The 21,370-nt window shown below is 62.1% G+C and overlaps 1 protein-coding gene across 1 annotated transcript in view; it reads right to left on the reverse strand.

Moving 5' to 3' along the window:
• Positions 1–669: 669 nt before the first annotated feature.
• The window catches only part of Unc5b (unc-5 netrin receptor B), a 75,896-nt gene continuing 55,195 nt past the window's right edge, over positions 670–21,370 (reverse strand). The window contains exons 2-17 of the mRNA XM_046419880.2: positions 18,499–18,723; positions 15,700–15,843; positions 15,248–15,351; positions 14,426–14,606; positions 13,642–13,809; positions 12,874–13,038; positions 12,692–12,724; positions 10,378–10,572; positions 9,741–10,133; positions 9,063–9,150; positions 7,917–8,085; positions 7,588–7,821; positions 6,547–6,696; positions 5,964–6,128; positions 4,982–5,163; positions 670–3,717 (exon numbers count right to left, since the gene is read on the reverse strand). Of these exons, the coding sequence (XP_046275836.1) occupies positions 3,552–3,717; positions 4,982–5,163; positions 5,964–6,128; positions 6,547–6,696; positions 7,588–7,821; positions 7,917–8,085; positions 9,063–9,150; positions 9,741–10,133; positions 10,378–10,572; positions 12,692–12,724; positions 12,874–13,038; positions 13,642–13,809; positions 14,426–14,606; positions 15,248–15,351; positions 15,700–15,843; positions 18,499–18,723 (2,762 nt within the window). The 3' untranslated portion in view covers positions 670–3,551. The remainder of the gene's footprint in view (positions 3,718–4,981; positions 5,164–5,963; positions 6,129–6,546; positions 6,697–7,587; positions 7,822–7,916; positions 8,086–9,062; positions 9,151–9,740; positions 10,134–10,377; positions 10,573–12,691; positions 12,725–12,873; positions 13,039–13,641; positions 13,810–14,425; positions 14,607–15,247; positions 15,352–15,699; positions 15,844–18,498; positions 18,724–21,370) is intronic.

Consider the following 21,370-nt stretch of genomic DNA (forward strand, 5'->3'; position numbering starts at 1 on the left):
GACCAGATTAAATGGCCTGTCACCAATAATACGGCATCTTTGTAAAAAATAGAAAAGGGGACTCCCCCATCCCCAGTTACCTCCGCCTCGGGAAACTTGACAGCACTGTATTGATTTTATTAGAACAAGACTCTGCTGCCATCTGCTGGAAACAGTAAGTGCACAGCTCTCTGCTGCCTGTGGGTGGTGCCTCGCCCACTCCGTGGGCTGCTGTTGTCCAGTGCGTAACCAGCCCAACCATGCATGGCAGCCCGGGGACCAAAGTCACAGGAGCCCAGTCTGCCCTTCAGCCCTGTCTCCCTGCATACCCTTCTCCTGGCCCAGGTGAGGGCTCTGAACTGACCCCTCTGCCTCAGCCCCCGGAGGTCTCTTCTGCACCGGGAGGCAGGGATGCTGGGGCCTCTCTCAACCCATGACCCAGCCCCTGGCAGACTCAAATGAGCCTTGAACAGTTCCATGATCCTGCATGCGGGCAGCATGACAGCACAGGGCCCAGGTGCAGAGCCACGGGACTCACTGTGGGGTCGTAGGGAAGTCCTTTTCCCTCTCTGTGTCAGTTTTCTGTTCTGCACAATGGGTGTGATCATGTGCAGGGCTCAGAGCTGAAGACCCACAGTGCCACCCTTCCCGATTGCTGATGACAGATGTCAAGAAGACAGCACACGACTTGGACTTTTTTATTAGACTAGGAAATATAATTTATTTCATAAAAATTAATTTTGTTACAATAGGAATGCTAAACGTTATGTACAGGTTGGAGTTTACAGAAAAAACACAGGGGGGATTGGGGGCCATCCCTGGGTCCTGTGCCCCTCTGGACATAGAACGGTGCCCATGACCCAGGCAGGGGTCCAGCCCTTTGTCCCAAGGACAGCGGCCCCCTTCCCAGGCTCCCGGTCACCTGTCCTCAGAGGCCTGCTAAGGGACCCGGCTCAGTTGCCTGGGAGCTGGGGAAGGGGACTGGGGGGCCTGGCTGGTCCAGATGAGGTGGCCCCTGGCCCGGGTGCCAAAGCCCGGGGCAGGGAAGGCAGAGGCACGTAGAGGATGCACTGACACCCTGTGGACTTGGGGGGACAGAGAAGGGTCCCCACCTCCAGGTGTGCAAACCTGGGGCGGAGAGGAGGCCACGCCCCCCACGCAGGTGGGGACAGGCGCAGCTTCCCAGAGGGGCATCCTGTGCCCAGGGAGAAACGCATGCGCACACACACCGAAGGGACGAGAGACGGGACACCCCTGTGCGGCCCTGACAGGCCCCTGCGGCACCCACGCTGCTGACGGGGACAGCACCCAGGCTGCTCCTCAGGAAGGAGTCAGAGCCGCCTCCGACCCCACCCCAAGATGGCAGTGTGGGGACGACTGCTGGAAGGGCCCAGCCGGTTGGTTCTGAGCTCCAGGCTCTGGTCCATAATTTCTGGAAGTCAGATTGGAACTGGCTGGCTGCCCCCACCACCACCAAGAGCCCCTGTCCTGGGAGGCGGAGGGGACATAGCAGGCAGATTGTGGTCAACTTTACCCATGAGGGGTCCCTTCCAAAACCCAGAGAATGGTGTGGGCCTCAGACAGCTGCAGGGCCTTCTAGGCATAAAAAGGATATTAGGCCCAGAGAAGGCAGTGATGTACCTAAGGTCACACAGCAGTTTCACCGCAGAGATGGAACTTAATTCCTGCTCTTGAGCTGCAGGTGGGTGTTTTAGAGCCTGTGAGGGGGCAGCACCAGCAGAGCCCACCATGGACTGTGATCTCCAGACAGGAAGAGGCCCTCACCTGTGCTGGTAAACAGTGGCGTGGGGCGGGGGCAACCCACAGGAGCCGGCGCTCTTGGTACAACAGGCTCACTGCAGCCCTAAGGCAGCGCCACAGAACCACCTGGGCCAGAGCCCAGAACCCGGCCGACCCCAGCACAGGCCCAGGGAAGGAATCCCCTCTACAGCCTCCAGCAGGCCTCCCCTGCCTGTGGCCAACCCCGCTCCAGTGGTGGGGGGAAGAAGCCCCAGGAGCCCCCAGGTCCACTGCAGGGAGGCCAGGCTGGGGACACGCTGGGACCGCAGCCCTAACACCTGCTCCCCTCTCAGGAGACCAAAGTGGCAAAGGCCAAGGTGCCAAGACTGACCCCTGCCTTGCCTTGGGGACCCAGGGGGAGGAGCCTTGGATGAACCCCCTGTCCACCGTGAGGTCCTGGTCTCTGCCCTGTGGTCAGGCCAAAAGGGGCCGGGAACTCGTTTCTCCTTAGAGGCCCTTGGAACATTCCAGAACAGGCTGGGGGGGGGGGGGCAGCTCCTCCATCCTGGGAGCCCCACCCACTTCCACACAGCAGTGATGGGGGGTTGAAGGAGGCGCCTGCTGGGATCAGAGGTGGGGCTTGGACTCCCCCCGACACTCCTGGGGGACATGCGGTCTCCCCACCCAGGCTGATAGCAACACCTGCCCCAACGCCACCCCAGAGCCATGTGGGGTGACAGGCCTCTGACAGCCCCTTCCGTTGCACGGGAGCAGAGGCTGGGCAAGGGCAGACCGTGGGTCCTGGGTGCCAGGAGTCCCCTGGTCTGAGACTGCTGGCTGCGGTGGGGCTGCAGTGACCCAGGCCCCTCCCCAGGAAGGAGGGGTCCTGGAGCGTGTGTCCTCGGCTCAGCTCCGGGGGCCACTCCAGGCCACACGCCTCCCAGGAGCCACCAGACCAAGAAGAGAGAAGGGCCTTCGCCCGGCCACAGCTGCCCGGGCCCCGACCTGCTCCTCCTGGGGTCTGCGGGCTGTGGGAGCGCCCTGTCCCTGTCCCTGGGGGCAACTCAGGGCCAAGAGCCTGCCTGACTGGCTCCCTTCACCGCTGGGGAACTGAGGCCTCGTCAGCCTTTAGTCCAAAGAGATCCCTCAGCAGCAGAGACCTTCAGTCTCAGAATCCGCTCAGTCTCTCCCTGACACACGCACACACTCACTCGGACAGAACACACCCACTCTCACCTGTACTGGGGGGAAAAAGTTTTCCATTTTTTTTTTTTTGTTCATTTTCTTTCTTTCTTTTTTTTCTTTTTCTTAAAAAGGACCTATCCAAATATCTGGATAAAAATGGTTTGCGTTTCCTAAGAAACTGGGCTTTCCCTTCCCTGGGGGGCGTTTCTCTTCCTGGCCCTGCTGGCCCGAGGCGCCTGCTTGTCCTCCTTCACTTCTTGCCTGTGGACGGGGAGCGATGGCCTGGACTGTGGGGACCGGGGGGAGAGGGAGAGGGAGTGGGGCTGGAGGAGTCCGCGGCGGAGGGAGAGGGAGTGTGAGAACGGAACCGACCCCAGGGACTCAGGAGGTGGGTGGAGGAAGGGCCACCTCCTGGCCCCGCGAAGTGCCCAGGGCCTGCCCCAGCTCCCACGGGGAGTGAGGCCAGGGGAGGCAGCAGGCTAGGAGCACCGGCCCTTTGGGCAGCGCAGGGCGTGGCTTTTCTAAGGCTGGTTGTGGTCGGAAGGGGGAGGAGCGGGGGCAACTCCACTGTCGGCCTCCATGAGGAGGCTACCCCGGCCTCCGTGCATGGCCTCTGCCTGTCCCTGATGGCCCGTGGTTCTGGGCACTCAGCAGTCCCCGTCAGTGGCCATGGCCACCAGCATCTCGCTCTTGCCCATCTCCTCCAAGGCACTCGCCAGGCTGTTGAGGTCCCCGTCGTCCTGCTGCAGAGCTTCCCAGAGGTCCAGGATCACGCCCGTGGGACTCGCTTTGGTGGCAAAGTAATTCAGGTACCTGGAGTGGGAAGGAGAGGGGCATGTGGCACCGGGAGCGCTCAGTGCCTCCCAGGAGCCTGGGGTGGAGGAAGCACAGGAGGTGGGAAACTGTGGGCTCCAGCGTCCCGTAGTCCTGGGTCTGAATCCCAGCGGACGGATTGGCCCCAGCAAGTCAGTGGCCCTCTCGGAGCCTCAGTCTCATCTCTTAAATGGGAACCTGTCAGTCACTCCTGGCATGGCAGACAGGATCCACGCTCACACAAAGCAAGGGTCTAGGCTTCTCTGGTCCTGTCCACAGGCACGGCGGGCTGGGGACGGGGCGACATGGCCAGTCTCTCTTCTGCCTTTGCCCGGTTCTCTTTTGGTACCAGATATTAAACCCAGGGGCTCTTTACCACAGAGCCACATCCCCAGCCATTTTTATTTTGGGACAGGGTCTCACTAAGTTGCTGGGGTTGGCTTTGAACTTGCAATCCTCCTGCCTCTGCCTCCCAAGCTGCTGGGGTGACAGGCCTGCGCCACCCACGGGGCTTCCTCCCCCTTTATTCCCTGCCTGGTCTTGCCCCGTGGACTTCCGAGAGCAGGAACAGGGCCTGCGCCGTCTGAGAGTCCTCACTCGTCATTTCTGTAAGACATCTTGTCTACGGCACCTGCTTGGGGCAGGGTGGACATTTTTCAATGAGTCACTTTTGTCATCATAGGCCTCTAGCATTGGAAGTTCTCACAAAGAGGTTTTTTTTTTTTTTTAAATTAAAAATATTTGTTTTTAGTTGCAGGCGGATTATGCAGGTGGATTATCCTTATCTATTCATTTATTTTTACGTGGTGCTGAGGACCGAACCCAGGGCCTCCCACGTGTGGGGTAAGCACTCTACTACTGAGTCCCAGCCCCAGCCTCACAATGAGTTTGACACCGAGGTGTGTTCTGTCACTGGGCAAGTGTTTTGGGGGCATCTGCTCTGTCCCTGGCACTGAGGTGCTGGTGGTGACCCCATCTAGCTGGTGCCTGGGCTTGGTCTGATTCTCAGGTCGTCCCACAGATGGGCAGGTGGGGCATTTTGCAGACCACGGTGGGAAGGCACAGCCTGGAGAGTGAGGTGGTCCTCAGCCTGCCTGGCTCGGAGGCTGGCGCTCGGAGCTCGACCCTCCACCCCGAAGCAGCATCCCCAGACTTAGCGCATCCAAACCGAGCTCCTGACCTGCCACCAATGGTGGAGACTGATGCCACCCCTGCCTACCAGACCGAGGACGAGGCCACCTGGGCTCTGGTCCCGGACACTCACCGGTCCATGGAGAGCTTCTGCGCCAGCAGCCGCCAGTCACTGCCCCTCGAGCTGGGGGCATCGAGGCTGTGGCATATCTTTTGGCGGATGGACAGCGGGATCTTGAAGGCATAGGGTCCCAGCTGGGTGGTGACGGCGCTGCCGGGCGCAGAGCAGAGGGCATCCAAGGAGCCAGCAGGAGTCTGGAGGGTGAGGAAAGAGGGCCACGGTGCTAGGCATCTGCTGCTCTGGGCTCCCTGCCCTGGACAGCAGCTCAGAGGCTGGGCCTCGCCCCTCCCTGGGGCAGCCGGCAGCTGCACAGGCCAGGGCCTCTTCCCCCAGGAGCAGACTCCTTCCCAAGCCCAAGGACGTGTGGCTGCTCCTCAGCCAGCAGGGGTGTGTCACCATAGGCTTCTATTGTCATCGTAGGTGCCTGCTCCTGGCTAAGGCTGACGGGTGGTCAGGAACCCGAGGAGCCCCACCACAGTGCAGCCCACGCAGACCAGTTTCTATAATGAGGAAAATACAGTCCAGAGGGGGCAGAGCCAGGTGCCCAGGGTCCCATGCTAGTGGGAGGCAGAGCTGGTGCAGGGCTCTTTCTACTGCACTGAGGAGGAGGAGCAGCATCGTCACCCTGGGTGGCTTGGGATTTTAACCTCAGTCTGGATTTACAGTGGCTGAGCATGGTGGCTCTGTCCTTGTGCTGACCTGGGTGCAAACCCAGTCCCATGGCTGTTGTGACTGTGGGATACCTGCCCTCCCCCAAACCTGCTTCCTCATCTTCCAGACGTGGACCATCAACTGTCTCCCTGGGGTCGTGCTGATTTAGTGAGGTGACGTGTGTCACCTGGTCACATGTACCTTGCACAGGAATGGCACACAGTGATGGTTGTTAACCAAGTGCCTGTTCTGACTTGGGAGGTGAAGGCGAGATGTCTTTGTGGGAGACCATTTCTGCCACGAGAGGGGGAGCCCGGGGCCGTGTGCCGCAGCCCCGCCTCACCTCGGCCAGCGTGGTGTGCAGCTGGACTATCTGGCCCTCCCCTTCCACCTGCCGCACGCAGATCTTGCAGGTGAGCTCGGTGGCGGCCAGGCTGTGCCGCTCCAGGGTGAACGTGCAGTGCACGGCCTTCTGGCTGCCACTCCAGATGTGACAGAAGGGGATCTCCTGCGGGAGGCAGCGGTCAGGGCCAGGCCAGTTCTCTGGGGCCTGGAGGCCAGGAGGGCGGGGCCCTCCGGGGCGTTCAGGTCTCCCCCCCAGAAGGAAAGGGGAGAAGAGCTGTGAAGCGCCCCTAAGCTGGCTGGCTGAGGGGGGTGCGTGGGTGTCTGAGCCGGGACACCTCAGGGAGCCGAGGGGGTCCCCGGCTGCAGGGTGGGGCAGAGGCAGTCAGGACAGTTGGCCAGGCACGCACACTCAGGTGGACGATGGGTGTGGGCTTTGTGTGATGTGGGAGAGTGACAGGCTGTCTCGGGCCCGGAGGCTGGGGTGTTCCTGAGGACGGCGCGGAGACCGGCCGGGCAAGACAGAGGGCGTGAGAGCCGTGAGGGGTGAGGCAGGAGCAGCCGGGTGCCCCCAGGCCCCCCACCTGGTACTTGGCCAGCAGCTTGCTCCTCCAGTGGGCATGGGGGACGTCGTGCAGGGAGAGGCGCAGGTTGTGGTAACTGTCCTTGAACAGCAGGGGCTTGGGCTCCTCCACCAGGTAGCCCCCCAGCGTCCGCTCCACCTCTAGCACCTCCTGCGGCCGGGGCGGGGGCAGGGGACTGCATCAGGCTTGGCCTTGGGCCCCTTCCACTAGCGGCTGAGGGGTGGGGCGCAGGGACCCACCTGAGCACGTGCAGGACCCGGGGGACCCGTGAGCGAGTGCTTTGGGTGAATGGATGTGTGGGTGGACCTATAGATGGCTGGGGGAAGAGATTGACGGTGTGGACAGACGGATGGAGAACTGCACGGACAGACAGGAAGAGAAAGAAGGCTGTGGAAGTCGGTGTGGAAATGGGTGGGACGTGAATAAAGGGATATTTGGAAGGAAACATAAAGGAATGGAAGGGAGATGGCGGGGGACAATGGGCTGTTACCGAGTAGGCCCATGAACAGAACTCAACATGGATGGACGGACAGACGAGGGTTTAAGAAGCAAGCCCATCAGTAGACCTTTTGTCTTGATCTCCACACTGTTCTCTGGCCAGAGTGGACCAGCCAGTGCCCAGCACCAAGAGATCCGGGCCTAAGAGCATTCCCCAGCAGCCTCCAGCCCTTCCCGGGCCGCCTGGGCTCCAGACAGGTGGTCCCAGCAGGAGACCCTGTCCCCCCGGCCCTTCACCTATGATGCCTCAGCCCACAACACGGAGCTTGACAGTCCCCCACAAGCCCAGGACGGACCACAGCCCAGGGAGGGAGGGGCAGGGGGCTGGCACTCTGCTCAGGCTGAATGCCACACTGGTGGCAGCAGCGCTGCTGTCTGGATGCCCTTCCCTGCTGTATTGGGCTCAGGTGTGAGGTCACCCTCCCCATCTGCCCTCCCGCAGACCAGCAGGAGCCCCGAGAGCCTCTGCCTGTCTCCCGCTTGGGGCTGCGGCCTGGGGCTGCGGCAGGAAGGGTGCCAGGCTGGGCCGAGGCCTGGCTGTACCTTCAGGGCCACGGGCGTGTCCTCGAGGCAGTAGACCCTGAGGCTGTACTCCAGGGAGGTGCACAGGGCCGGGGCGAAGACAGCCAGCTGCAGCCGCTTGCAGGCCGCGCGGGAGTAGGACTCGCCCGTGAAGACGTAGGTGCCCAGCTGGTCCAGCAGGACGTGGCAGGACCTGGCCTCCAGCTGGCAGTAGCAGGGGGTGTTCAGGGTCTCCTCGTCCAGGGTCACCACCTCCTGCAGGGCACAGAGGGTTGGAGTGCACCGGCCCTGGGCATCCTGGCGGGCCTCCGCGGGCCTCCCCGGCAGGTCGGGTAGCCTGGGCTCCTCACCTCCCAGTGGCCCTGGTGGGCCTGGGTCTTGAGCTGGAAGATCCAGTCACCAGCAGTGACCTCTGCACAGTGGGGCACCGTGAGGATGACTGGGCGGCACAGCAGGAGGCCCGTTGGCCCGCAGGTCACCGCGGGGCTCAGTACTGTCTGGGTCCCTTCTGACAGCGGGCTGGGGCCAAGCAGAGGGCAGGAAGGAGGCTGTGAGAGGAGGCTGAGGACTCGCAAGGGCACAGGCTATTCTGAGCCTCCAGCTCTGCCCACAGCCTGGGCCGAGGGCAAGGCTCTGCCACTGAGCTCCGGACCCCGAGGTTTTGGGGACGGAGGAGGTAGAGGAAATGGCGCACACCTTAAAGTTGTTTCCAGAGTTTTGTGGTCACACCAGAGCACTCTCACCACCAAGCCTTAGCACACGGCTTCAAAGGTTCTGCAATTTGGGGAACTTTTTTTTTTTTTGGTACCAGGGATTGAACCTGGTTCAATTGATTAAGGAGTGCTTAATCACTGAGCCACATCCCAGCCCTTTTTATATTTTATGTAGAGACAGGGTCTCCCTGAGTTCCTTAGGGCCTCAATGATAAGTTGCTGAGGCTGGCTTTGAACTCATAATCCTCCTGCCTCAGCCTCCCAAGTGGCTAGGATTATAGATCTGCGCCACCACACTTGGCGGGAACGTTCTTAACAGATATGGCTAAATCACCCTCCAGAAGGCTGGTACCAGTCTGTGCTCCCACCATCACGCCATGGAGGGCTACGTGCCTGGGCTCTGGGAGGATGAAGATATTATTGTTTGGAGAAAAAAAAAATCCTTGTGAATTCCTTAAGCAAAAATCATTCCCGATATCTCACGGATATTCATTAATTTCGACTACGAATCAGGTAGAATGTTTTCTCATAAACTACAGGTCACTGTGTGTGGTGGTGGGGAGGAGAGAGAGAGATCACTGGTTCATATCCTTTGCTCATTTTCATCTTGAGATGTTCAATTTTTCTTATTAGTTTATAAAGGCTTTTTACATAGTGAGGCTATTAGCCCTTGGTCCTATTTGTAACCTGTCTGTCAACCACTCTCCACTTCTATGATTTATGGGCAGGTGGCGGAGAGGGAGGCAGAGCCGGGCAGCCGGGGTAGGGTGGTTCTCTACTCACAGGGTGCTTTCCGCCTTGTTGATAAGCAGGTACATCTCGTAGAACTTGCCCTGGGGAATGGCTCCATTGGGCACCAGTAGGCTGACCCCTGGGGGGAGAGGGAGGTCAGCAGGGAGGGGGCGAGGGGGGAGGGAGTCAGGAGAACAGGGCTGGGAGGTGGCCAGCACAGGGCAGAGAGGGAAAGACATCCGAGTGCCAAGCAGTCACCAGCCAGGGACAGGGAGATGGGGCCTGGATGCAAGGAGAGGCCAAGTCATGGCCACTGCGGGCCTGTCCACTACATAGGGCCTCCGACACTGCCTGGTGCCTGAAGGCATCGGGCCCCTCACACCTAGCTCAGGGCAAAGGCGGGACGGTGCTGATGACCAGTTTTGCACCGAGGTGGGCGCCCTTTCTCCACTGGAACCCGGGACAGTGCTCTGCAGGGCTGCTGAACTGTCCCCGACCAACAGAGACGGTGAGCCTCTGTGAGTGGCTACCCAAGGTGCCCCTGGCCTGGAAGGAGCAGAGGAGGACTGAACCCCGGGTCTTCCAGTTGGCACCTCTATTTTACTGTCCCCTCTTGCCCTTGAACCCCACTGTCCCCATCTGAGAAATGGGGGGAGGGAAGCCCTGTTCTCTGCTGGCTGGGTGGTGAGCTGTGCAGAGGACTGGCCGAGAGGCAGGGGACAGGCCCACCTGTGCCCGGGAGGCTGAGCCTCCCACCCAGGCAACCGAAGGTGCCGCTGACGCTGCTGCCCGGGTCCCGGGCCAGGCCCAGGGGTTGCTGGGAGCCCAGGCTGGCGCTGCGCAGGTGCAGGAAGTGTGCATCTCGGGAGAAGTCGCCAGGGTAGGTGCCCGGCGGGTAGGTGACTCCCAGCAGGTCGGCCCCGTCTGGCCGGCCGGGCCCGGAGCTAGTGGTGCTGGAGCTGTAGACCTTGATCTTGAGGCTGGGCAGGGGGTCAAGCAGGGGCGAGTTGGTCATGGGGATCTTGTCGGCCGCGTCCTGCAGGGCGTACACTGGCCCACGGTAGGCGCCAGCGCTGGCTGTCAGGTCGGGGGGCACCGAGGGGTGCAGGAGCTGAGGGTTGCCTGTCGGAGGGGGGTGACGGTCAGACAGGCATGCCCCGCTGGCCGGGTCCTGCCCTGTCCTGGATAGGCGCCCTCCTGTCCCACCCAAGGTCCAGCTGCAAAGGCTCGACGGCCACCCACTGCGGGAAGCTCTGGGCAAGCTCTGGAGAAACCCTGGGAGGGAGAAGGCAGCCTGGGCTCTGGTCACCGCCATGCACCCCCAGGTCCCCAGCCCCCCCGCCCCCCCGCCTGCCCGGGTCCTTACTGGGCCTCGCAGTCTTGAAGTTGACTGGGTGGAAGCCCCCAGTGAGGGCAGCGGACGAGTCCGTGATGTCCGTGTCGAAGTCGCGACAGTTGCGGCGGTACACCACGGCGCCCACGGCCATGAGGACTGCCACCACCACCAAGATGGCCACCACGAGGCCCGCGTACAGGGCCACATCTCCTGAGGCCTCCAGGACTGCGGACACAGGAGGGCTACATGAGGGGCAGGCCTGCTGGCCCCGTGCTGAGGTCAACTGAGGTCTGCCGTGGCAGGCTGGGGACTCGGGCCAGCCTGGGAGCCTCTGAGTCAGTCAGTCAGTCTCTCTCTCTCTCTGTCTCTCTAGTATTTTTATACATTTTTAGTTGTCGATGGACCTTTATTTTATTTATTGACACGCGGTGCTGAGGAGGGGACCCAGGGCCTCCCACATGCCAGGCAAGCGCTCTGCCACCGAGCCCCAGCCCAGCCCCCAGCCAGTCTCTACACTAGTAAAATGGTCTCCAGACCCCGGCCAGCCTCCACCCGCCAGTGAACTCACTGCTTACTGCTGGGGAGACGGGGACTGTGACTCAGGGACGCTGGCCACATGATCTGTCCTATCAGAGCTGAGGTTTAAACTAGGGTCTCACTCTGAGCCTGCTGCACTCGCCATAGGACCACAGGTCCTGGCTTCACAAGTGCCTTCCAAGGGCTTTGCTGGGGGCGGGGGGGGGGGGGAGTGGCTGTGACATGAGCCATGGAGTGGGGGTGGTGGAAGACGGATGGGATGGACCCATGTGACACGGGGAGGCTGTAGCTGGGAACACCTCTCCAAGGCCAGGCAGGAAGGCGTCAAGACACAGGAGGCGAGGTCAACAGAACCTTCCATGATGACGGCAATGTTCTATGTCTACCGTGTCCACACGCAGCCACCAGAACATGTGGCTACTGAGCAACAGAACGGGCTGAAGCAAAAGCCCCATCAGTTCACTAAAACTGACTGGGAGCTGGGTGCAGTGGCGGACACCTGTAATCCCAGCAGCTCGGGAGGCCGAGGCAGGAGGATGGCCAGTTCAAAGCCGGCCCTAGCAAAAGTGAGGCCCTAAGCGGCTCAGGGAGACCCTGTCTCTAAATAAAATACAAAGTAGGGCTGTGGAGGGGGCTCAGTGGTCGAGGGCCCCTGAGTTCAATCCCCGGTACTCCCCTGATTTGGGTTTAATTTATTTAAATTTATTTAAATATAAGCTTCAAAAGCCACATGTGACCAGTGGCTATCACACTGGCCAGCTCAGGCAAAGCCAAGATGGCAGCCGTTGAAATGGCTGCTCTTCCGCTGGCCCCTTCTGGGAGCTCCAGGAAGCACCCTGTGCTGTGGGCCTCAGTTGTAAGGCCACTTCCCTCACCCGGATTCCCCCAGCCCCGGGGGTCAGCCCGAGCCTGATGTTGCAGTAGGCCATGGCCTTCCGCCTGGACGTCTGCTCACTTCCGACAGCTGCCTGGCCCCTGCCCGCCAGGGGTCCACGTTCTTGGGCTCCCCCGTGGACCACAGGTCCCTCGAAGGCCTGGGCTCCTACTTCCCGAGGCTCCTGGCACTGCTCCCCAGCGTGGTGTGGCTCTGAACCTGATGTCCTTGCCCGCACTGGGGCCACTTGCCTCATGATTTCAACTCTGTAATCAGCCACCAGCCTGGTCCCCTAGGGGGCTGGCCAAGGGCCCCACTGCTGGTCTCACGATTCCAGAATCACGTGGACGCTGCACTTCAGTTACCACAGCCAGCCTGCCGGACGCTTTACTGCTCTGGACTGTGCAGGTCCGTGGCCGTGGGGACCCGTGGGGACCCGTGGGGACCCGTGGGGCAGGGGCACAGGGCTCTCCGGACACAGGGCAGTGGGCATCTGGGGTGACTTGGGAGGTGTGGCCCAGCTGCAGGGTTGCAGTACAGGGCACTGGGGTGGACAGGTGGGGCCCTGCCCCACAGAGGGAGGCCAAGGGCACAGGGCTAAGAGCACCAGCTTTGGCCACAAATTCTGGCCTCAAGCTCTGGTTCTGCTGTTTCCGGGGGGGGGGGGGGGTCCCCGGGTAGGCCCCGCCTTCCCGCCGAGACTCAGTTTCCTGCCAGGCACGGGGGAGCCAGGGTTCTCTGGGGGCCTCCCCGTCAGCCCAGGGCCCGCCTGCCTGCCCATGATGGAGGGCAGACATGCAGCGTCCGAAGCAGGAGGAGCCCCAGGAGCTGGGCACGGTGGGCGCCGTCCATCTCCCTGCCCTGCCCCCACACCCGGAACCCCAGCCAGGGAGGACCGTGGGGTGAAAGAGGACAACTGTGAGGTGGACTTACGGTGGCTTTTGGGGTCGCTTAGAGTCCTCTTATCTGTTGAGGGAAATAAAGGGAGAGCCAGTGACACAGATGACAAGAAAGGGTGCAGAGAGGGCGATGGACACGGCGCAGGTGAGGGTCAGCTGTGGGGGCGGAGGCGAGGCTGGGGTGGGCGTCCTCCCCGGCCCCTGCCCCGGACTCACTCTGCATGCACAGCCCGTCCGTGCAGTTCTTGGAGTCCAGCAGGGTCCCGCTGCAGTCGCGGCCTCCGTTCTGGGGTGGGGGCGCCATACACTCGCGGCTGCGCCAGTGGGCGCACTCGGTGCTGCAGGCCGACCACTTGCTCCACTCTGTCCAGGCCCCGTCCACTGCAGGAGCAGGTGCAGGCGCGGTCACCCCGCAGTACATACACAGCGGCGCTTGCGCACACACCTCCGAGGAGGGACAGGGGGACAAGCCACAGAGAAACCCACACCACGGCCACGCAGCCTCGGGCTAGCAAGCGGCCACGGGCACCAGGTGGACAGAGAACACAGAAGTGCTCAGACACAACCAGATGCACAACTGCAAACCCAGAGGACAAGCCCCGCTGCCACCCGGACCCACAGCCACAGGGAGAAAACAGCCAGACACGCAGGGGCAGGCAGAAGGGGACGCAGGAGACAGAGGGTTAGACTGCTAGCAGGACAGGGCCCTGCGGACCGAGTGCATCAACACTTGTATACGGCAGCTCTGGAACCCTGGCCAGGGGCAGGGAAGAGGCCCAGGCTGCAGCCCAGAGCCTCCACCTCAATCTCAGCTGCAGCCCAGCCCAGCGAGAGGCCAGAGAGGGGAGCTCTGGGCCAGCCTGGGCGGCCCCCTTCCCTGTGGACACTGGGGAGAATGTGGACCTGACTCTGGCATGTCATGCAGGCAAGCGGGTTGGGGTGGGCTGGGTGTGGGCAGGGTGCCACCTGGCCAGCGGCCCTGACCTGGGCACACGGTGGTGCAGGCGGTTTTCTGGAAGGCCTGGCCCTCACAGAAGGCACCTCCGTTGAGCGGGGCGGGGTTGGTGCAGGTCCGGGTGCGCTTCTGCCAGCCTCGGCCACAGCGGTTGGAGCAGGGCGACCACTCTGCCCAGCTGGACCAGCCGCCATTCACTGTAGGGACAGCAGTCATCACCCAGGTGGCCTGGCTGTGGGTCACTGTGGCCCCCAAGCCCACGCCTCTCTGCGGAGACCTCCATGGGCAGGCTGAGCCGTGACACGGGCACCAGGAGGACCTGGGGGTCACTGTCTGCTCCCTGACCCATCATGCCGTGAGAAACAAAGGTCCAGAGAGGCCAGCACTTACCCAGGTCACCCACTCACAGCGGGCGACCTGGGACTCGCCTTGGGGCTGCATCCCAGGATGGGACTCTTTCTAGAACATTCTAGGACCACCTTAGCTATGGCTCTTTCCCTTGCACTCCTGAGGCCAAGGGGTCAGCAGAGAGCTGCACACAATCCCGGCAGCAGTCCCCAGCTGCCTGGCAGAGGTCTTCTTCAGGTGGCCAGGGGCTCTGGACCAGGGTCCAGTTCCGACTTGGAACCCAGGAAGGTCTGGCTTGGCCACTGATTTTTCTGTGTGACCTCGGGCAATTCACTTCCCCTCTCAGGGCTGCCCCCTCCCCACCTGATCAGGGGTCCCGCTGGCCTTGGGTTGGGGCAGGGTGGTGGGACATAGAGCCCCAGGCCCTCTCCCCCCCTCGGCCGTTCGCTCCCCGCAGAGCCCCACCGTAGACGATGACGGTGGCCGTGGTGCTCCGGCGCTTGGCCACGATGTTCTTGGCCACACAGGTGTAGTTGGCCGTGTCCGACAGGCGGGCCTGGCGGATGATGAGGTTGTGGTCGATGGTGATCAGGAAGTTGGTGTCCTGGGTGGGGTCGATGACATCCTCATTCCTGAGCCATTCCACCTGTGGGGTAGGAATGGGGGTGGTGAGGACACAGGGCCTGCCCCCTACCGGGGGGGTGGTGTGGGCCCACCTAGAGGGGTCTGGCCACGAACAGAGCTGAAGTCCTATCTGTGTCCTCCCCACAGTGCTGACCCAGGGAGGCACCTCCACTGGGCCGGGCACCAAGCTGGGAGCCCCGTCTTCGAGCGGGGCAGTCTGGGAGGAGACCCACCCCCAGGGCCCGAGTGAGGACGGGGAACGTGTCTGGAGCATGAGGACGGTGGCGAGAAGTGACGGGTGGGGGCACTGCCCTGGATCCAAGGGCCGGGTGGTGAGGGCAAAGGTCACCAGCCTTTGGGCTGGTGCACACGGGGACACACTGAGACCCCTTGGTATCCATAAAGCTGGGCCTTGGTTCTGGGTGGGAAGGCCTACTGGAGACGGGGCCCAGGTGCCCAAGGAGCCCTGGTGTCCCCACCGGTGGAGGGCCTGCTGGGGTATGGCCTGTGCCACCTTCTGCAGGGGTGATGGCTCCCCTCTCGGTTCTGAACCTCTCCCCATCTGTGACACGGGAGGCTGAGAGGCTATGGGCGCAGCGGCTGTGACAAGCGTGAGACCCGTCTGCTCTCAGCCTTACCTGGCACTGCCACGTCCCTACTCACCTCGGCCACAGGCACCCCCTCTGGGGGGCGGCACTGCAGGAGAACCTCGTGGTCCAGGGGCACTTCCTTGCCCAGAGGCTCCTGGTCGAAGTTCTTGCGCAGGTCTGGAGGGCAGAGGGCACAGTCAGGTGGGGGTAGAAGGGCACCCGAAGTAAACACCATGGCCACCAGGGGGCAGTGCAGCCAAGGGAATGGCTGACGTGCGCTGGGGGAACTGGGTTCCCTCCCTGAACTGTGGGTCCTTGGCCCAGGCGGCCCAGGTGGGCGAGAAAGCTGGCAGTTTCCTCTGCAGGTGAGGAGGGCCACCGGGAATGCCCATTTCTGGGTCTAGGAACCCTGTGAGCTGCAGGCGGGTTCCCAATGTCTGCAGAGGGCATCTACAGCCATAGAAGTGGGCTCCTCCTCTGGCATCCAGGGGAAGGGAGAGGCCCTGGAGGGGCCAGGGAGCTTACAGGCAATGCGCACGTAGGCCCGGCGACTCTTGGTGGTGCCCGCGGAGCTCCAGGCCACACACTGGCACCAGTAATCCTCCAGCCCAAAGAGCTCCTCCACCTGCTGCCGCGACACCTCGATCTGCACTTCACGCACCCGCAGGCCTGGGGGGGAGAGTGGGTCAGGGGCAGGCCACAGCCACCAGCTGGTCACTGCACCCATCTGCGACTGCCTGCCTGGCCTGGATCCCACATGCCACCCAACAGCCCTGGAGAGCTTGGCACTCATCTGGGGTCTCATCTCCAGACCCTTCAGTGGAAGGACCCAGACCTTCCATGTGGCCTCCAGGCCCTGCAGATTCTACTCCCTCTGCAAATCTCTTCCCCAAAACTCGTGGGAGGACCAAGACCACCTCCTCCAGGAAGCCTCCCTGTCTGCCTCCTGTTTCAGAATTCCTAAGACTGCACCCCGTTACCAGAATGTATCCTATCCAATCCTCACATGGATTGTTAAGTCCCTGAGGACACGACTGTATACATTGCTGTACATGGCACGGTGGTTAGATGGCTGGCCAGGTTTGAATCCAGGCCCCATCTCACTCCCCAGCTGTGTGACCTTCACTATGTTACTTAGTCTCTCTGAGCCTTGATTTCCCATCATAGTAAAACACAAAGGATAAACTCTAAATGACTCATGGCAATTAGCTTGTCAGAACCCAGCCCAGGTGGGCACAGATTGACTCTGGCAAGTTGTTTGGATCTTATTTAGCCCTTCCTTTCACATCAGAGAAACTGAGGCCCAGAGAGGGTAAGTGGCAGGCCCAAAGTCCCCCAGCAAGCTGCCAGTGGAGTGGGGGTCAGCTGTCTTGTATCTTGCCCAGGTTGAGATCTGTCCCCTAACACGCTACTTCTCTGGATCCATCCCAATAAAGTCATCGCTGTCACTCTCCCATATTGTCACAGGTGGGCTCCCAAATAGCAAGGAGAGCCCCAGCCCCAAAGGCAAAGGAGGTGACAGTGGTGTGTCAGAGAGGGTGGCCTGCAGTGCCAGCTGCCGGCTCCGAGATCAGAGTTGCTGGGCCCACAGAGCAGGCCGCGCCCCTCCTTCGCCAGCTGGGAATCAGGTGCAGGCCAGGGTCGCCCAGTGGAGGAGGTATCCGCCACACCCCGTAAGCCCGGCACCTTGTCCACGTCTCCCAAGTATGGTGGCTGAGTGGCAGGCCACGTGTGGCCGGGACATCCAGGGGGACCACCTGCATGAGTTGGCAGGAGCTGGGGAGTCCCCTCCTGCTGGCCTGGCCCAGAGCTCTGTGCTCCCAGGGGCCCCAGGAGCACGGCAGGGCTGGGGTGCAGAGCAGGAGCCGCGGCCAACCCGGCCTCACTGCTTCTCCGACAGTGGCCTGTGAGCCGCATCCACAAGTGCAGCCGACGGGGACAGTGTGCCCCAATTTCTGTGTGCCTGGTGGCAGGGAGTAGGGGCCTTGCCGTTACCGTTACCGACAGCCACGGGCTGTTATGACTCCTGCGAGTCATCCGAGAGGGGCCAAGCAGGCAGGAGGCGGCCAGGCTTTGCCTGGACCCCCGGCTGACCTCTAATACAGGCCAGAGGACAGAGGAGACTGGCGTTCAGATGTCTACCATCTCTTGTGCTAGATATGGTCCCCTGACACTGGGGCTCAGAGAGGTCGGTGACTTCCCCACAGCCACACAGCTAGAGAATGAGAATATCTGGGGGGTGTGAGAGTGTGTGTGTGTGTGTGTTTGCATGCATGCCTTTAAAGTGTTTTGATTTGGGGTAGGAATGGTAGCTTCAATCTATTTTTTATAAAACTGAATCGTGGTAAAATGCACATAACCAACAACGTGCTGTTGGAACCCTAACGTACAGTTGGGCAGCCTTGGTACATTCTGGGGTTTGGTTTTTAGTCTAGGTGAACCCCAAATACAGGTTTTTCATGCAAAATAGAAATCAGAGGAGGGGGGAAACAGGAGGGAACAGGGAGAAACAGAGAGGAGGAGAGAGGAAAAGAAAAGAGAGACACAAGGCAGGCTGGACGGACACACGGACACACACACACACACACACACACACACACGTCAAGGGAGGGCCGGGCAGTGGGGAGGAGCTGGGAGCTCAAGGAAGCTGCGGACACCGCAGTCCACTAGGGCCGGGGACACCCTTGGCCTGGGGCTGCTGGAGGGAACAGCAGTGAGTGTCCCCGCGGGGTGCCAAGCCTGTCACCCAGGCTTGCTGCGCTGTGGACGGGGTTGCTGGCCCCGGGTGTCCTCGGGAGGTGAGGAGCGGGCTCTGCCCCCTCTCCCTCCTTCCTTCCTGGGATTTGGGGGCACCCAGCACCACCTGCACGACATCTGCTTCTCATCGCAGCGTCGCGCCTCCCAACACTCAGGACGTTCATGCAAATCCCCAGCCCTGCTGGCCCCGAGCACAGGATAGGGGTCTGTCACTTGTGTGCAGGGAAAATGGTCCCTTCCACCACAGGAAGGGCCTGGAAAGTTAGGAGGGCCCTGGATTCTCGTGGGTGTCCCGGGGCCCAGGGCTGTGGACGGGGCTCCCCTCTCCAGGTGGGGGCAGAATCCCAGTCCCCCCAGAGCTGACCCCTGACCTGAGAAAGAAGGTGGAAAGAAAACGCAGGTGGGAAGGGATGTGGCAATGTCACCCCAGGCCAGGCGGGGACCCGTGGCCTGTCCTTGGGGAGATTCCCATCCAGGGTGACGCCCAGATGGGAATCTGAAGACCGAGGGTCGCGGCTGCGTCAGTGCGCGTGGAGCCCAGGCCAGAGCCTCGGCCACGGGACCCACCGGTGGCCTCGTCCAGCCCCTCCTGCGTGGCGTGGTCCTTCTGGCCGACCCACTCGCCATTGCACTTGAAGTAGACCTGCGTGGCGGGGCGGGCGCGGCAGCGCAGCTCCACGGGCTTGCTCTTCACCAGGTAGGCGTCCTGCGGCTCCTGCAGGAAGTGGGGCAGCGGCTCGGCCGGCGCCGACGGGAAGGAGTCGGGCAGCACCTGGCTGCCAGGGTCAGGGCCTGCGGAGTGGGAGACAGACGGCCGTGAGCCCAGGCTGGGGCCCGGGGCCCTCTGACCACCCTGGGGACTCCAGGGAGGCAGAGGACCCGCTGGGTGACCTAGCGAGCTCTTCACGCCTTGGGCCTCTGCCTCCCCATCGTCCTGCTCTTCAGAGGCCGAGCCTCTGGGCCCGTCCCAGGCTGGGAAAGCCAGGCAGCCCAGGGAGGCTGGCCCAGGGAGGCTGGCCCAGGGAGGCCGGCAAGGGCAGTCCCCAGGACCCCCCCAGCGGCCCCTGCCCTGGCCCTGCCGGGCCTCGCTTCCGTTCCCCATGGTGAAGGCACAACACGGGGGCTGGAAACCCGGGGAGGCTGGGACTTAAACCAGGCCAGCTCTGCCCTGGAGCCACAGCTGCCCTTTGCAGCCCCAGCCAGCCCGATGATGAGGTGGGGACAGCCAGGGCCTGCAGGGGCGAGGCGCCCTGGCGGGGTGGGGCGAGGGCACTAGGCCTGGCTCCCAGGTGCTCAGCCCCCACAGGCCTCCTCCTCTAGGGAGCCCCAGAGGCGAGGCCCTGTGGGACTCCACCTGGAGCCCTGCGGGACTCCACCTGGAGCCCTGCGGCTGGCCCCTCCCAAGGCGGCTCCCACCCAGCGGGTCCACGCCCACCCACGTGGATGAGGAAACTCCAGAGAACAGGCGAGGCTGTGCCCAGGGCAGTGCCGCCCAAAGAGGCCAAGTGGGAACGCCTGGGTCCCTGGAAAGAACAGCACCTCGGGAGGGGACAAACAGGAAGGGAGTAGCCAGACCGCGGGAGGAGGAGACCAGGCCCGGCCTGCGATTGGCTTGCCAGGCACTCAGGAAAACTGGCTTTCCAAAGCCAAGTGCCAAACAATCAGGAGGCTGGGGACAAGCCGTGGGGGGCCTGTCCTCTGGCTAACTGCTACAGAGGACCCAACAAAGGACGCCGTGGGGGGGGCACATCTGCCCGGCCCTCCACCAGCTGAGTCTACCTCCCACTGGGGTGGGAGGCCAAGAATGGACCCTGACCTGTCCACTCCAGGAGGCCATGGTGGCCTTTGGGAGTCTCCCTGTAGGCAGGGCCCAGGGGACACCTGGTTTTCCAAGAGCAAAATGAATAAAGCAAGTCTGGAGACCCTTATGTGACTGGGCTGCTGTCACTGGCTCCAGGCCCCGGGGGGTGTGTGTGAGAAAGATGGACAGACGGACCCAGGGACCTGAGGGAGAGAAGGAAGCCAGCCAAGAGCCCTGTTCCGTGTGACCCAGGGTGAGTGCCTGAATCTGCCCTGTCACCTCACCTCTGAAGAGGGCCAGGAGGCAGGGGGGCACAACCTCTCTGGGCTCTGGGGACCCCGTGACTGCCTCAGAGAGGGTCTGGACACAGGAGGCACCTGTTGCTGCATCTGGACCTCAAGGGCTCTCCAGGCAGCAGGAGCTGTTTTCTGCCCTTTCAACAGTTAGATCATCTCGTTTCTGAACGACCCCGTAAGGTGTCCTCTGTTCATCCTTATTTTATAAATTGAAGCTCAGAGAGATGAAGCAACTTGCCCAAGGTTGCACAGCTAGCAAAAGGCAAGGTTTGAATCCAAGAAACAGACTTCCGTGTTTGGGTGTCGCCCAGAACTCCTTGCCCTGTGGCTGTGGGTGTTCCTGCCCTTGGGGATCCCAGGAGCACCCTGACACTGGCCGGGACTTGCAACTGATGGCCTCTCTCATCAACAGCAGGGATGGGACCATCATTTTCATTCAAAACTGGACAAACTGAAGACCACCCAAACAGGGCCAGTGACTTGCCCTAGGCCCCCTGGTTTGGGGGCAGCTAACCTGGAAATGGCACTGAGGATTCCTGAGCCCAAGCCCGGCTTCCCGCACCTGCTCCCCTCTACAGGCTCTCGGAAGGCGCGTCAGCAGGCCTGGGGTGGCGGGGTGGCCAGCACGCTCATCCCCCTTCCAAGCACGGTGCCGGCCCCCGGCTGCCTGCTCTCTGCGGCACTGCAGGCCGTGTTTACGACGGTTTTATAACCCTAATGCCGCTCATTTATAAAGCGGGCGCAGATGCCATGGAGGAAGCAAACATTAGACATCCATTAGCGCAGGGCCGCGCCCGCAGCCCCGCCCCACCCCGCGCTCTGCCGGGCGCTGGTGCAGACATTCATCTCTGGCTTGGGCAGGGACACAGCCCGAGCTCTGCCTGGTGGCACGGGATGGCTCGGTATGGAGCTGGCTCCCCCTTGCCCACATCCCCATGGTCCAGGGGACAGAAAGGCAGGTGCGGACAGGAGGCCAGGGAAAAGAACCAAAGGACACCCCAGATTTAACGCCAGGGGAGCCTGCGAGGACGCGCTGGCTGGCACACAGTAGGTACGCAGCTGGTGGAAATCAAGCAGAGGCAAATGTGGAGGAGGGTGCCCTGCTGCGTAGGGCTGAACTGGCCCCTGCCCTTCCTTCTCCTGGGCCCTGTGGCTGAGGGAGGCTCGGCCAGTGGTCCAGCGGTGACCTAAGCCAGGCCCCGTGGTGCCAGGGGGGAGAGTAAAGGTGTTCAGGGGCCTGTGGGCCCTATTCTGCTGGGCACCATTCAGAGGACATGTCCTGTCCCCTCGGCGCATCCCACGACAGCCCTACATGGATCGGAAGTTTTTGTCTTTAGTATCT

This window comes from Marmota monax, unplaced genomic scaffold (assembly GCF_021218885.2).
Source record: "Marmota monax isolate L192 unplaced genomic scaffold, Marmota_monax_Labrador192_F-V1.1 WCK01_AAM20220418_F8-fsc00019, whole genome shotgun sequence".
Taxonomy (NCBI): Eukaryota; Metazoa; Chordata; class Mammalia; order Rodentia; family Sciuridae; genus Marmota; species Marmota monax.